Raw genomic sequence first — 12,921 nt, 5'->3', positions numbered from 1 at the left:
GCAGAGCCCATCACCACCGGCTGTGCTCTGGAATCTCCCTCCATTGAGGCTCCCTGTGAACCACCCATGCAAGCAGCAGCTCCCCCAGGAGAAGTGGGACCATACCATGTGTTTCACATTCCCTGTCTGCTGCTGGAGGCCTGACGGATATTCTGTGACACCTAACAAAGGGCTAGGGCTCTGAGGCTCCCAGGATACTCAGCACTTTGGGAAATGAGCCCTTGTGTGTTGCTCTATGCTATTTTCTCTTTACCAAGTAGGAAAGAGCAGCCTTTTCCATCCTTACTGTCAATCCTGGCAGTCCAATGGGCCCTGGCAATCCTGATGGTCCTGGTATCCCTTGGTCACCTTGTTCGCCTTTCTCTCCAGTGGGTCCATCTAGACCCTATAGATCAAGAAAGATTTGTGGGGTTTTGCACGATTAAGTCAGGCAAATATATAAGATATCAGTGCAAGAGCCAAGACTGGCTCTGGTCATCCCAAGAGCACTCTGAAAACCTGGACATCGACCAGGTATCCAGGGAAATGCAGGGCTTCACTAGTATTGAAAGTAGAGGGGCAAATGGCTGAACATCCTCCTGTCACCGTGGATGTACCAGTCCCCAGAGTAGGGATGTGGTACTGCTTTCCTGTCTCCAAGTTCTGCTCAGGGTTATGCAGTTTGCTGGAGTCCATGCTAGGAATCAATCCCCATAGCCAGCTGTTGAGACAGCAGGAGTTTCATCCTGGTATTCCCATAGAGAGGCAGGAAGTCGTTGCATAACTACCCTGAGCAGTGCTGGGGACACAGAAGCTGTGACAGACTGAAGCTGGGAGGTTGGGCACTCTGCCCCAGTAAGTGGCTGGGTTGTGAGGGGTTACTCCATGCAGTTGCCCTTCCAGAAGGGGGTGTGCTGGTGCCTCAGCCTCCTGGCTCAGTCAGACCTGCTTGCTTTCAGCAGCATTTCAGTGCCAGCAAGACACCAAGCAGCAAGCTGAGGAAGGGACATGGTGCCGAGAGCAGGGCAGACACCTGGGGACAGCCACTCTAGCAAGAGGACATACAACACACATGCCAGGAACCAGGATCTGTGTCCCATATTGTGACACTTCACACAGCGGCACCCACCTTGCCACCTCTGAGGCATCCAAGGAGTCCTGGGGCCTTGCCCAGTCAGCTGAGTAGCCACTAGTACTCAGAGAGGCTTTGATTTACTCACCGGTGAGCCCGCTTGTCCTGGCTCTCCCTTATCGCCCTTTTCTCCTCTGATCCCAGCATGGCCTGGCTCTCCCTTTATTCCAGGAGGTCCATCCTTTCCTGGCAGTCCGTGAGGGCCAGGGGGGCCCATTTCTCCAGGCTTGCCACGTGGTCCCTAAATGAAATCCGCACGACATAAAGTGAAACATTTACAGATAGAGTGAGGCTATTCCTGCCAGGCCCCGAGCCCCTTGTACTGCTCATTTCCCTCACGGTTATGCCCTTTGGAGACAGGACAAAGTAGCATTGCCATGACAAATGTTAGGATATTAGCATACCATTAATGTTCATTTTTGTGAAGCAAAATACTTTTTTCCCCTCATGGGAAAAACAACTATGTGATATCAGTGACAGAGATAACTCCAGGTAAGACCTCTGAAGGGAAGAGCTTTATGCCTTACCTTTTCTCCGTCATGGCCTGGAGGACCTGGCAAGCCAATTTCACCCTGAAACACAGAATTGTTACTTTGGCAGTTTGAAAGCAGCTATTCTGACTCCTTCTGTGGGGCACTGTGATGAAAAAGGGCCTGTGTTGACTACTCACAGGGGAAAAAAGCATGAAAAACCCAGGTTTTTCCTGTAATCACAAAAAATAAAGCATGGAAACCCCCGGGCTTTTCTGCAGCTGTGGAATTAAAAAAAAAAAAAAAAAAAAAAAAAAAAAAAAAAAAAAAAAAAAAAAAGGAAAAAACCACCAAACCTCCTGTTGAAACATTACATTATGTGACTGCCTGAGAATTTTCCCAATCTTGTTGATCCTGACTGTCAGCTCACACCCCCAGTGTAGTCATGTAGTCCCCAACCAACAGAATCCCACCACAGTTTGGTTCCCACAAGCTGCTTCCTGAAGAGGAGGGCAAGTAGAAGGAATAGTTCATCTTTCAGATTAGGCATTATCATTGTGGGAAAAGAGATCTTCAGGATATTGTGTGTGAGGAGGAGTGGCAGAGGACAGCAGGACAGTCTGATAGTGCTGGACAGGAAATATAGGAGCACTGGAAGAGTTGTGGGTGGGAATTCTGCCTGGACCTCTCCCGTGTTTCCCTGAGATCTGCAAGTGCTGAACTGAGACAATACCTTCTGTCCTGGTGGCCCTGGAGGCCCAGCCACACCTGGACGTCCTGGGGGTCCCTAGATTAAAAAAAAAAAAAAAAAATCATATTATCAACCGGGTTTGCATTTTTGTGTTTTGAAGCCAAATGCCTCTCCTAAGTTTAAGGGGAAATCAGATAGGAATATTATGTTGGGAAAGACAGGACAGGAAGGGCTTATGGATATGATTGTCTGGTAAGAAATACTGGAGATATAAAATCTGAGAGTGAAATAGAAATAAAGGCCAGCTTTGAGATGTAGGCACGGCAGGCAGAAAGACGGTGATTAACTGGAGATCTGTTGAAGGACAGAAAACAAAAGGACCCAAGAACGCAGTCTGTCTCCACCCTGCCAAGGCATCAAGGAAAAAGTAGATAAGAAGAGTAGTCTTTAGAGTTTAGAATATAGGATGATATGGTAATTTAGTAGTGTTCATAGGTTGCATGCAAAGTCTGTAGGTTTTGTATCTTGCACTGGTTGCTCACTGTAAATGAGAATATTTAACACAAAAGGAGATATAATGTGTTGGAACAAGGTCCTCGCTCTCTTGCCTCTTTGCCCCTTCTCTTGCCCGCTCTCTCCCTCTGCTTCTTCTACCTCCCTCTCTTCTACCGCTCTGACCTCTGCACTCTTCTTACCCCTCTTAGCTTTTTTACCTCCCTTACCTCACAGCCCTTCTCTCTCTCCCTCTCTCTTTCAGGCTTCCCTTCAGCCGAGGCTGGTGGCCAAAAGCAGCCCTCTTTACCCACGACCCTTGCAATAAAACCACGCGTTTCTAGAATATCTCAGGTCTGTAGAGTTCCTTGTCCCTGCCATCCACAGATGCCCCTACAATATTCCACAAGACTCCTAAAATCATAGTTTGTTGGGAAGATGAGCAATGGAGAATCATGAGAGTTGCTCTTCCCTGCTCCTTCTGAGCAGCATGTATGACCTCTTAAATCAGAGAGATGAAAGTCCTGATTAGAATTCAAATGCCAAGATCAGAAGGCAAGATGAACTCTTCTTTCAGCTGTCAGCTGCCCCAGTTTTAGCTCCCAATGGCAAGTGTTTTAGCTGCACCTAAATTGTCAGGCTGTTGGCTTAGGATGGACATATGGCTACTTGTGTAAAACCCCACAGCGTAGACAGGAACTTACCATCAAGGCCAAAGTTCGTATTTCCTAGAAAAAAGTAAAAAAAATAGAACTTAAAAAAGACAACAGCCATTGGAAAACTAAGCTTTTTCGTGGAGCTGGCTTGTGCTCCACTAATTTAACACTGGCCCAAATCCATAAAGAGCTTACAAAATTATTAAGAGGGGAAAACCCCTACCAAAACCCAAACTAAAAACTCACTCCGAGTCCCACATAGCTGTTATTCTACAATTTCTCCATTTTCCAGTGGAACCTAGGCCAGCCTGGAGCTGGGCACAGCCACTTGCTCACTGCACTTCAACTGCCCATGCTTGGGAGGAAGTTTTTGTGACTTTATTCACTGTCCACGCCACGTTGAGGGCCACTCCCAAGGGCATTCATGTGACCTCTGTGTCCACAGAGGTGCCAATACGCCAGCCCGGCCAGGCGCACAGGTATTTATCAAAACACTGCACACAGTGAACTGTGGGATGAAGGGGACTATGGCACAACCAAGTGCTTCCCTTTGCTGCTACTACCAAGGAAGGAGATCTACACTGTTCCCTGGCTGTATCCCTTGGGAAATAGTAAAGCACCCAACAGTCATCTCCACAGGACAGGAGAGCAGCTGCTTACCTGGAGAGCTTCACTGATGTTCCCATCATAGTCCATCATTTCATCCTTCCCAGGCTCTCCTTTGGGGCCCTGCAAAAAAAAACAAACAACAAGGTCTTCAGCCAGGGGCTAAGACTGCCCTTGCCCTTCCCTCAGGTCACTCAGAGCTGTGGTTCACTCTGAAAAAGGGGGCTCAGAGGAGCCCATTTCATGAGTGTCCAGTTTTCTTATTAAAGAAAGCCTCTGCAGTGCAAGAGATTCTACAGAATTGTAGCCAGCCCAGCTCAGATCACCATGTCATGACCATCAAAGCTCACAGTTTGAGAAGAGGTGAAGTTGAAGCCAGAATCCAGGAACTGGATTGTTTGACCAATTGTTAGATGTGGGCATGCACCCATCCTCTTTGCCCTTTTCTGATGGGTCAAGGGCCTGACTCCAGACTGGGATGTCCAAACGTACCTCCTCCTATGAATGAGCCACCCTGAGATGGCCTGGGAGAATTTTTTCCTCTAATGCAGGGGTGAGGATATGGAGTGGAGAAACAACCCATCTCAAACTTAGGCACTGCTCATCTATGAGTACTTTTAGTTATAGCAAGACCCAATCTGGACTGTCAGCATGGTCCCACTATCCTTAGATCCCTCTTAAAGGGCCAAAACTCTTTGTTAGTGAAGGAACACCTACCCTTGGGCCCATGGGTCCCTGGTCTCCTGGTGAACCACGCTCCCCCTGAAACAGGAAGATCACAGTTTTAGCAGAGCCTGTCCCTTCACTTTCTTGAACTCCAGGAATCATGCTCTGCTGGTTCTCTGGAACAGTCTGGGCTAGACAGCTTCATTTAAAATCCTCCTTTTCAGCAAAGTTTTGTATGCATAGGAACAAATCTGCAGCTACTGAACCTCAGAACCTGGAGCTGGGTTGTGCAAAAGCACTTCCATACCTTTTCTCCCTGTGATCCTGCAGCACCAGGCTGACCAATGTCACCAGCTTCTCCCTGACAGTAAGAGAAAGGGATGGGTTTGTATTGTGTTGAGAGGGTGCAACTCCACTGCTGGCTTTGCATTTCCAGGAGGGAGAACTGCAGAACTGCACCAGCCAAGCACCCCTCCTATCCTTCCTTCTCCTGAGGTAGCCCGAATCTCCTGCCTCAGCTGCCCACCAGGCACCCTTCTGTTCCACCCAGCGCAGAGGGAATGTTCAGACTGGTTTCTCACAGAGCCTGGAGAGGAGCTATTTGAGCACAAGAAGGGTATTTTCCTTCCAAAAACAGTTCACAAATTCTCTCACCTGCAGCATATAGAACAACAGTACTAAAATACTCTGAAGAACCTGATATCCCTCCAGCAGGTAATCAGAGGTGGGCACAGATGAATACAACCTTTGCTCCTTCCTGCACAGCTTGTGCTGGGTGCAGTCCCTCCTCACAACACACAACTCCATGAAGGAAAAATCACTCACCTTTGGTCCAGGGGGTCCAGGCAGACCTGGAGGGCCAGGTTCTCCTTTAGCTCCCATCAAGGCATTCTCAGCAATTCCCTTCTCTCCCTGTTTGCAAAGAAGAACAAGCCATGTGTCTCCGTTCAGACTTGCACCTCTGTAATTTCACTTGCCAAAATACTGGCTTAGAGAGACACGGCCAAGACAAGGTCCATCACCTGGACTCTTGATAACCCAGAGAGGCATGGCTCCGGAGGCAGCCGCTGGCCAGGAACCAGGACAGCATGGTCCTGCCTGAGGGTCCTTGTGGAGCCCTGCCAGCAGCCACAGCCACCCTCATCCCTTTGGCTGCACACGGCAACACAAGGCTGCCTGTGGACAGGCCTCATCCCCCAGCCTCCTTTTGAACACTGCGCTCCTCTGTTGTTGAAACTGAGCTGATTAAGCTACCTGATGATGGCTTCTTTTGGAATGTCTCCATCTGGAGCTGTAGTCATCAGCCACTCAGCCCTGCACACCATGTCCTTTGCACAGGGCAGGTAATAAGGCAGTAACAGGAAAGTTTTGCCTTTACACCCTCCTCCCTTCCTGAAATGGCCACTGGCATTCACTGCGCTGTCCCTTTTCCCAAAGAAAAAGTTGCACCCTGTGCAAGTCTGATTTTAAAGGTGCTTTTTCTGTCTGAAAATGTCAGAGCACAGTGGAAAAGCCAGTTTCAGGGCTTAGCATTATGTGACTCTACCCTGGATCTCTTTGGAGCACAAAGCTACTCCAACTCAGAGCACAGCAGTGCAGCTACCCAAAAGCCCATCTCCTCATCATCCATGGATCTTGGATCAGGAGGGAGGCTGAAATGCCATGTTACATCTGAGGTCATGCTTTTAAAGGGGAACTACTGGAACACGATTGTGTGGTCCTGCTCCCAGGACCACAACCTCCCCTCACTGCACGAGGGCATGCAATTCCTACAAAAAGGCATCTTTTGCGTGCCTCCCTCATATCTCTGTCTGAAGATGACATTCAGCTGAGCAGTGCAGAACTCACTGCCACAGTCAGCTAAGAATGTGAGAGCTGTGCACAGGAGGGAGGGAGGAAAACGGGTGAGAGTGGCCCCACCATAAAAAAACAAAAAAACCCCAAAAAACCCAACACCAAAACAAAACAAAAAAAAAAAAAAAAAAAAAACCAACAAAACCAAAAACAAATACCAAAAAAGAAATTCAAAAAAGAGACAAACCTTTGGGCCAGGGAGTCCAGGGTCACCAGCTCGCCCCTTCTCACCCTGTTGGCAAAACAGACATGGTCAAGGCTGACTCTGCAGGCTCTCCATCCTTGAGGAGCAGCAAAAGGGTAAACTGATCCTGATTTCACACCCTCTTTCCCTTCCCTAGGGATTTTATTTTGGGCACAGACAAGGCATCCTCCTTGAGCAGTACTAGCTCAAGACATTACATGGTTTTGCTCATCCTTTTGACTATCTCTGCACATTGCTGCCATTTCTCTCCAGAGGAAGGTGAGTGGGAAAGGGATCCTGTGTATCCTCCTTATCTCTCTGGTCTGCTAAACACTTTTTTCTATCACTTCTTCCACAGAGGCTTTCCGTGATCCATTTGCCCACAGAAGCTGTTGCCCAGGGTGAATTTTAGTTGAAGTGCAGGTCTTTCTCCATGCCCTGCTCCTCTTCTCTAGCTCCAAATCCCAGATTCACCATGCTCCCAAAAAAACCACAAGCAGTGCAGTGTCTCAGATGGCAGCCAAGCTCTGGGACATGCATTGCTGGTGTAAGCAGTGAAGACAGGAGTGGCAAGAATGGCAAAGACAGCAGCTGATGGTGTAAGATGATGCCCAGAGAGCTGCAGGCTGAGCTGTGTGGGGCACCATGGAGCATGGAGGATGCCACAGGCAGTGAGCAATGGAGAGCATCCAGCATTCCCTTGGTGAAGTGGCTTTGCTCAGTTCACCATGACACCGGGGCCATATTTTGAAGGTTGGAGCTCAATTACTGGTCTTTGTGTTAAAGTTCTCTTCAGACCATTCCATCCAGCTGCTAAACCCATGGTTTCCAGGTACACCGTCCTGTTTGGGAGTCTGCATTTTGCCAGAACAGAGGTTGGAGGTTTCTGTAACCCTGAAGAAAGGTTTCAAATGCATCACCAGGGAAAGGTGTATTCTTAGACGCCATCCCCACAACTCCAAGACTCAACTTGTACAGATTGTACAGAACAATTCAAACCCTCTTTCCCCCCACAGGTGCCCAGCTCTCTCGTGGAACCGTGCTGCTGGCCTGCAGAGGCTGGTGCTGCTCATCAGAGCTCAAGGGCACACATCTGACATGCAGAGGACTTGCATCAATGCTTCAGGAACAGACATGCACCAGTAGCTCCCTGGAAAATAATCTACTAGCAGCAATCTTTTTGTCAGGCAATTCTAGAGTGCAGTGACCCCTTTCTCCAAGGTAATTTGGCTTCCAGCCACCTGTAAGCCCCCCCACCTCCCCATGCTTTCTTTCCCTGCCAGAGCATGCACATTGCTAAATTAATGCTGCTCCCCCTGGAAAGAGGGAAAACATTTTCAGGACTTCATTCCCAAGGAAAAGGTTTGGTATTGGAGGTTTTTGAAAAATATAATTCCTAATCCTGTCCTAGGGCTCTGTGAATCCCTGATTCCACCTTGGCATCCCACTTCACATTCAAAGACTGATTTGAATACACACGTCCATAAGGACCACTGAAAACATCCTGTGCTGCCAGAACTAGGGTGCAAAGCAGTGGATTTCTTAAGGAAGGAGGTCAGATTACTGAATCCCTATTTAGGGTGTTATTTCTGGAGTCAAGAGATGTGGCACTGTCCTTAATCGTTCCCAGGACAAGACTGCATCCCAGGCATCTCATGCTGCCCTGCCTGCCACCAGCCCCCACCTCCTGCAAGAGGGAACACGCAAACACACTTCACCAAGGGGGCAAGAGCCAGCAAAGGACACATAATCCCCCACAAGCACGATAAGGCAGCACACGGCAGGCTCCCGGCTGCTCCCACTTGCAGAACACAGCGCAGCACTGCAAGAACATGCAGCCCAAACACGCAATGTCCTACCCGCTGCCCCCTCTTCCCTGGCAAACCTGGGGGGCCCATCCTCCCTGGGACTCCAGAATCTCCCTTCGTGGAGTAGAAAAGAGACAGAGAACGTGTCTGTTACACGGCTGTCACACGCTGTAACATAACCCAGCGAGCCTCAAACAAGAGGAGCCAGCTGCTCCAAAACCAAGCCAGCTGCTCTGGGATGGAGAGGATGGGGCACGAGTGCACGATGCCTGCCTCGGGAACTAACACCAGGGCACACTACACTGAGATGGGGACAGCCCTCTGCAGGGACATGCGAAGGTTTCTGGGGGCACAGAAGTACTGGGAGGCAGAAGGGGAACAAGGGAAGGGAAGGGGCAGAGGGAACCTACTTCCTAAGTAAAGTGTGCCCTGTGCCCCTTGTGGAATAGGGAGGAAAGGAGGAAGGCAGCTGGAAGGTATTCCCATTGACACAGACATGAACAGAAGGATGGAAATATTTGCAGTATGGTCCCTCTCTCCATTGGTATCACTATATCCTACTACCATTTTGCTTGGAGTGGCAGGTGCCATTAGGGCCTGGATTTGGGCATTGGGAAGAGCACAGACATTCCTCAGCTCCCTCAGCTGCTCAGGTAGGGGAAAAATATACAAACCCACTAGAAGTGCAGGCTCAGAGCAAAACGTTCTGACAGTACCTTTTCTCCTGGAGTCCCAGGCTCGCCCTGGTGAGAAAGAGACAGGAAAACAGAGTGACAAACCAGGAGAAGAGAGTACAAATCCTTCTAGAGCTATCAGAGGGGGGGAAAAGAACATTCATCTATGGGGGCCTTGAGCTGGTGAGTTAGGGCAAAAGAGGGCTTCAGCTGTGTATACAAAAGAGCAGAGAAAAGCAAGACTCATGCACTGGCACAAAGGAATTTGCCGCTCCTTGCTTCTGTTTTCACAGGAGAAGAGCAAGGCTGCGGGTATAGCCGGGGGAGGCTGTGCTCATACGAGTTCACCAAACTCGCTGCCGGCCAGAAGGGGTGAGGCTGGAGACAGGTCTGGTACCTCTGCCGAAAACACGGCAGTTCTGATATTCCCCATCAGTGGGAGCTGTCCGACCATTTTCTAGCGCCTCGCCCTCTCCCAGCTCCAGCCCGTGCCCGATTCAAGGCATTGCAGGGCAAAACTGACCTTCATCCCTGCGGCGGCCATCCCAGGAGCGCCCTGGCAGAAAGAGGAAAGACAGCAACACCTTGTTCGAAATGAATCGGACATACAGTTTTTAAAAAGAAACTACATCAGTTAGGTGAAACTAAAAATGCAAAAATCCACATCTTTTCCTTTCCACAACTCAGAAGTGGAACTGGAGCACCACGCAGCACACATCCTGATTCCCCAAGTGGCTGTTCACCCATGGCAGTGGCTCTAGGTTCCAGAAAACTCTTCCAAAGGCAGGCACCATGAGCACAACCCAATCAAGACAAGCAGATTTCCACCCCCACCTCCCTGGTTTTAGTCCTGCTAGCGAAGCAAAGGCCAGCAAGCAGAACACTGTCCAATAACTGAGGAATACAAAGACAGATCAAGGGACCAAACCCCCACTTGAAGGCTTGAGCCCAGATACCTCAGCTCAAACATCCTGAGAAAGGCCAGCTCATACCCCCGAGCCTTGCTATTCCCCCTCAGTCTGTTTTTATCACAGAAGACAAACCCTGCAGTAAAATGTTTCTAGGAGAGCTCTGAAGCCTGACACCTTAGGGGAAAAACCAGACTTCCAAGCATTCCAGGTGTCATTCTGCAGTGCAGGGCAAGCCATCACCATGGGACTATGGAGCGCAGGCTGCCCTGCCATCCAAGACAGGTGCCTTGGAGTCTCGGCTGCTCCCACAGGGACTGTCACATTTCCCTCCACAGCACTGGTGCAAAACACAGGTTGTCCCTGTCAACCATCCACTCTCAATTCTCTGTATCCCCTGTGTTAGCATTAGTTAGGTCCTGGTTAGAAAAAGTCCAGTTAAAAGAAAAAAACATGAGGGATAACTAAGCAGAGGGGAGTGAAGTGGTGTTAGAAGTTGGGAAATACGAGAGGTTGGGATGTAGCACATGAGGCAGTGAGGAGGACTTGAAGTCAAGTTCAAAATGAAAAAAGCTTGGAAAAGTTCAAACAAGGAGTGGGGAGCCAGAGAGTAGCAGGATCATACCTCTCAGCTTTCTGAAACAGAAATCAGGGACAAAAGCTAAAAAACACAAGGACAGAAGGTGGAGATCAGGGATTCTATGCAATAAATTGAGGGGGAAAGCATTCCAGATTGTCTCAGGGTCAGTAGGTTTTAGCAAATACAGGCTAGTGTCATGAAAGGGATAACATGCAGTAAGTGGCTTTGGTTAGGCCTTCACAGAGCTTTGAGATGCCTGTTCCTCTTTGTTCAGCCTTTGAACAGTAGTTCAATGTTATTTGAATGCAGATCATGTTATTTTCTAGTATTTACCCATAAACTGCAATCCACAGACATGCAGGGCTGCTCACACGCTGACCCTGACTCATCGCTGCGTTAGCCCAGGTTCCCACCCGGGCAGCCCTGCTTATCCCAGCTGGGCTAACACACATCTGCAGCAGTCACCTGGCAACCCAATTTACAAAACCCCAATTCCCTACAGACATCAGCAACTGGCTGCTCTCACTGGCGTTAAGCATTAAGATACTGATGTTGCAAGTCAGCATCAGACTAGGCATGCCATTTGCTCTGTAAAACTCTTCTTCCCCCACCACAGCTTTCATAAATTAGTTTCTGTATTCTGCAGTTTAGAAGCATAAATAATTCAGCTGAGGACAGTCACTGACTCACAGACACACACAAATGCCTGTGCATCAGGGGCAGTCGAGTGCTACGGGTGAGATCAGGCAGACAAGCATCACTCCTCTGGTTACAAGGTACCTTAGAGCCATGTCTTCCTGGCAGCCCTGGCATGCCTCTCTCCCCCTGGAAGCAGAGAAAGACAGCAAGAGAGGAGATGAGTCCTCCCAGGGTTCCATGAGGAGAGTCCAGGGCACAGGTGATGAGAAACCCGCCTGAGTGAGGTGATGCACCTTTTTCCCTGACTGTCACCAAGCTGACTGCCTTAGCTGGGGCCGTTTCCCATCAGTGGCACCTCTCAAGCCTTATAGCAAGACTGTGACACTCCAGTGCCATGGCCTCTGTGCCCTTCTACCACATCCCATGCCACAGCATGCTGTAGGACACAGGGAGGCACTCAGCCTGCAGTAACTCTGGGATGAACAAACCTATTTGGAGAGACAGAGAATTCAAGGGTTGTCTTGTGCTGTTAGCCTGAATTTTGTCTGCTGATAACTGGAAAATAAAACATCTTCAGGCAATCTACATACTGCTGCTGTCATTTTGTTCTGGGTGTTCAGTCCATGCTTAGAAGGGCTATTTCACAGGGACATATGCATATGCTTTTTTAATAAAGAACTTTTTGTAATTACAGCATCCTGTGAACTGTATTTTGTAAAACACTTTCTAATACCATAATATACATGACCTACTACCAGCACCTCCTGCCCTACAGAGTCTACTTAATGACTCTATTTTCAGCAGTAAGAAAAGTAAAACAATAATTAGGAATACTCTGAAGAACGTGGATTGGTCCCTCCTTCCCAAACTTTGCTCCCTGTCGTTTTTAAGTGAGACCCAGCAGAGAAAGCCGATACGCCCTTCTGGGAGCCACCACTCTGCTGGCAGAGACCATCCCCATGGGGCAGCCCAGCCTGTGACAGTAATCCCCCCCTTCCCAGAGACGTTCCTGGAAGAACTGCCCGCCTGAAGAGCTGTTTAATTATTTCGCGCTGCAAAAGCAAAGTGGAACCCCCTCGGTGAGAGGGAGCACGAAAACCCCCGGAGGGGCTACTCAGAGCAGCCACCCTACTCCGTGTTTCGGAACGACGCTGGCACAGCCCCCGGCACCGGCGGGATCACACAGGCGCTGGGGCTAATTAGAGCGGGCAGCAACAAACGTGACACCGCGCCACTGGAGAAGAGAAAGAAACCCAGCGCCGGAGAAAAAGGAGGAAGAACAACTCTCCAGAACATCTTGAAACCCTTAAGTGTTTGAAAGCCATTGTAGCACAGCGAGTACCCGCTGGGCTGCTCCCTTTGTGATCCCCCGGTGCCCTCGGAGCCGCGCACGGTGCCGCAGCCAGGCAGCAGCAGCCGCCCATCAAAAGCAGCACTGGAACAGCGCTGCCAAGTCAAGTCAGGAGCTGGGTACAAAAGGCAAAAGATCCAGCACAGCTGCCCAGGGGGCTCCAGGAAGGCAACCGGTAGCGTCTCCCAGCTCTCCTGAACTCCGTGCCGATTTAGGAAGCCTGTCCCCGGT

The 12,921-nt window shown here is 49.5% G+C and overlaps 1 protein-coding gene across 2 annotated transcripts in view; it reads right to left on the bottom strand.

The window, feature by feature from the left end:
• The window catches only part of COL13A1 (collagen type XIII alpha 1 chain), a 56,155-nt gene that overhangs the window by 19,120 nt on the left and 24,114 nt on the right, over positions 1-12,921 (bottom strand). Inside the window, exons 14-27 of one of the 2 annotated variants that reach the window (XM_066324354.1) lie at positions 11,481-11,525; positions 9,736-9,768; positions 9,255-9,281; positions 8,590-8,652; positions 6,734-6,778; positions 5,518-5,604; positions 5,000-5,053; positions 4,744-4,788; positions 4,081-4,149; positions 3,469-3,492; positions 2,315-2,368; positions 1,639-1,683; positions 1,200-1,352; positions 287-385 (exon numbers count right to left, since the gene is read on the bottom strand). In XM_066324354.1, coding sequence (XP_066180451.1) covers positions 287-385; positions 1,200-1,352; positions 1,639-1,683; positions 2,315-2,368; positions 3,469-3,492; positions 4,081-4,149; positions 4,744-4,788; positions 5,000-5,053; positions 5,518-5,604; positions 6,734-6,778; positions 8,590-8,652; positions 9,255-9,281; positions 9,736-9,768; positions 11,481-11,525 — 843 coding nt within the window. The remainder of the gene's footprint in view (positions 1-286; positions 386-1,199; positions 1,353-1,638; positions 1,684-2,314; positions 2,369-3,468; positions 3,493-4,080; positions 4,150-4,743; positions 4,789-4,999; positions 5,054-5,517; positions 5,605-6,733; positions 6,779-8,589; positions 8,653-9,254; positions 9,282-9,735; positions 9,769-11,480; positions 11,526-12,921) is intronic. The other variant, XM_066324353.1, reaches the window with a different exon arrangement.

The sequence above is a fragment of the Sylvia atricapilla genome, chromosome 8, assembly GCF_009819655.1.
Source record: "Sylvia atricapilla isolate bSylAtr1 chromosome 8, bSylAtr1.pri, whole genome shotgun sequence".
Taxonomy (NCBI): domain Eukaryota; kingdom Metazoa; phylum Chordata; class Aves; order Passeriformes; family Sylviidae; genus Sylvia; species Sylvia atricapilla.
Note: the sequence above shows the minus strand (reverse complement) of the source record. Positions and strands in the feature narration are given on the sequence as shown.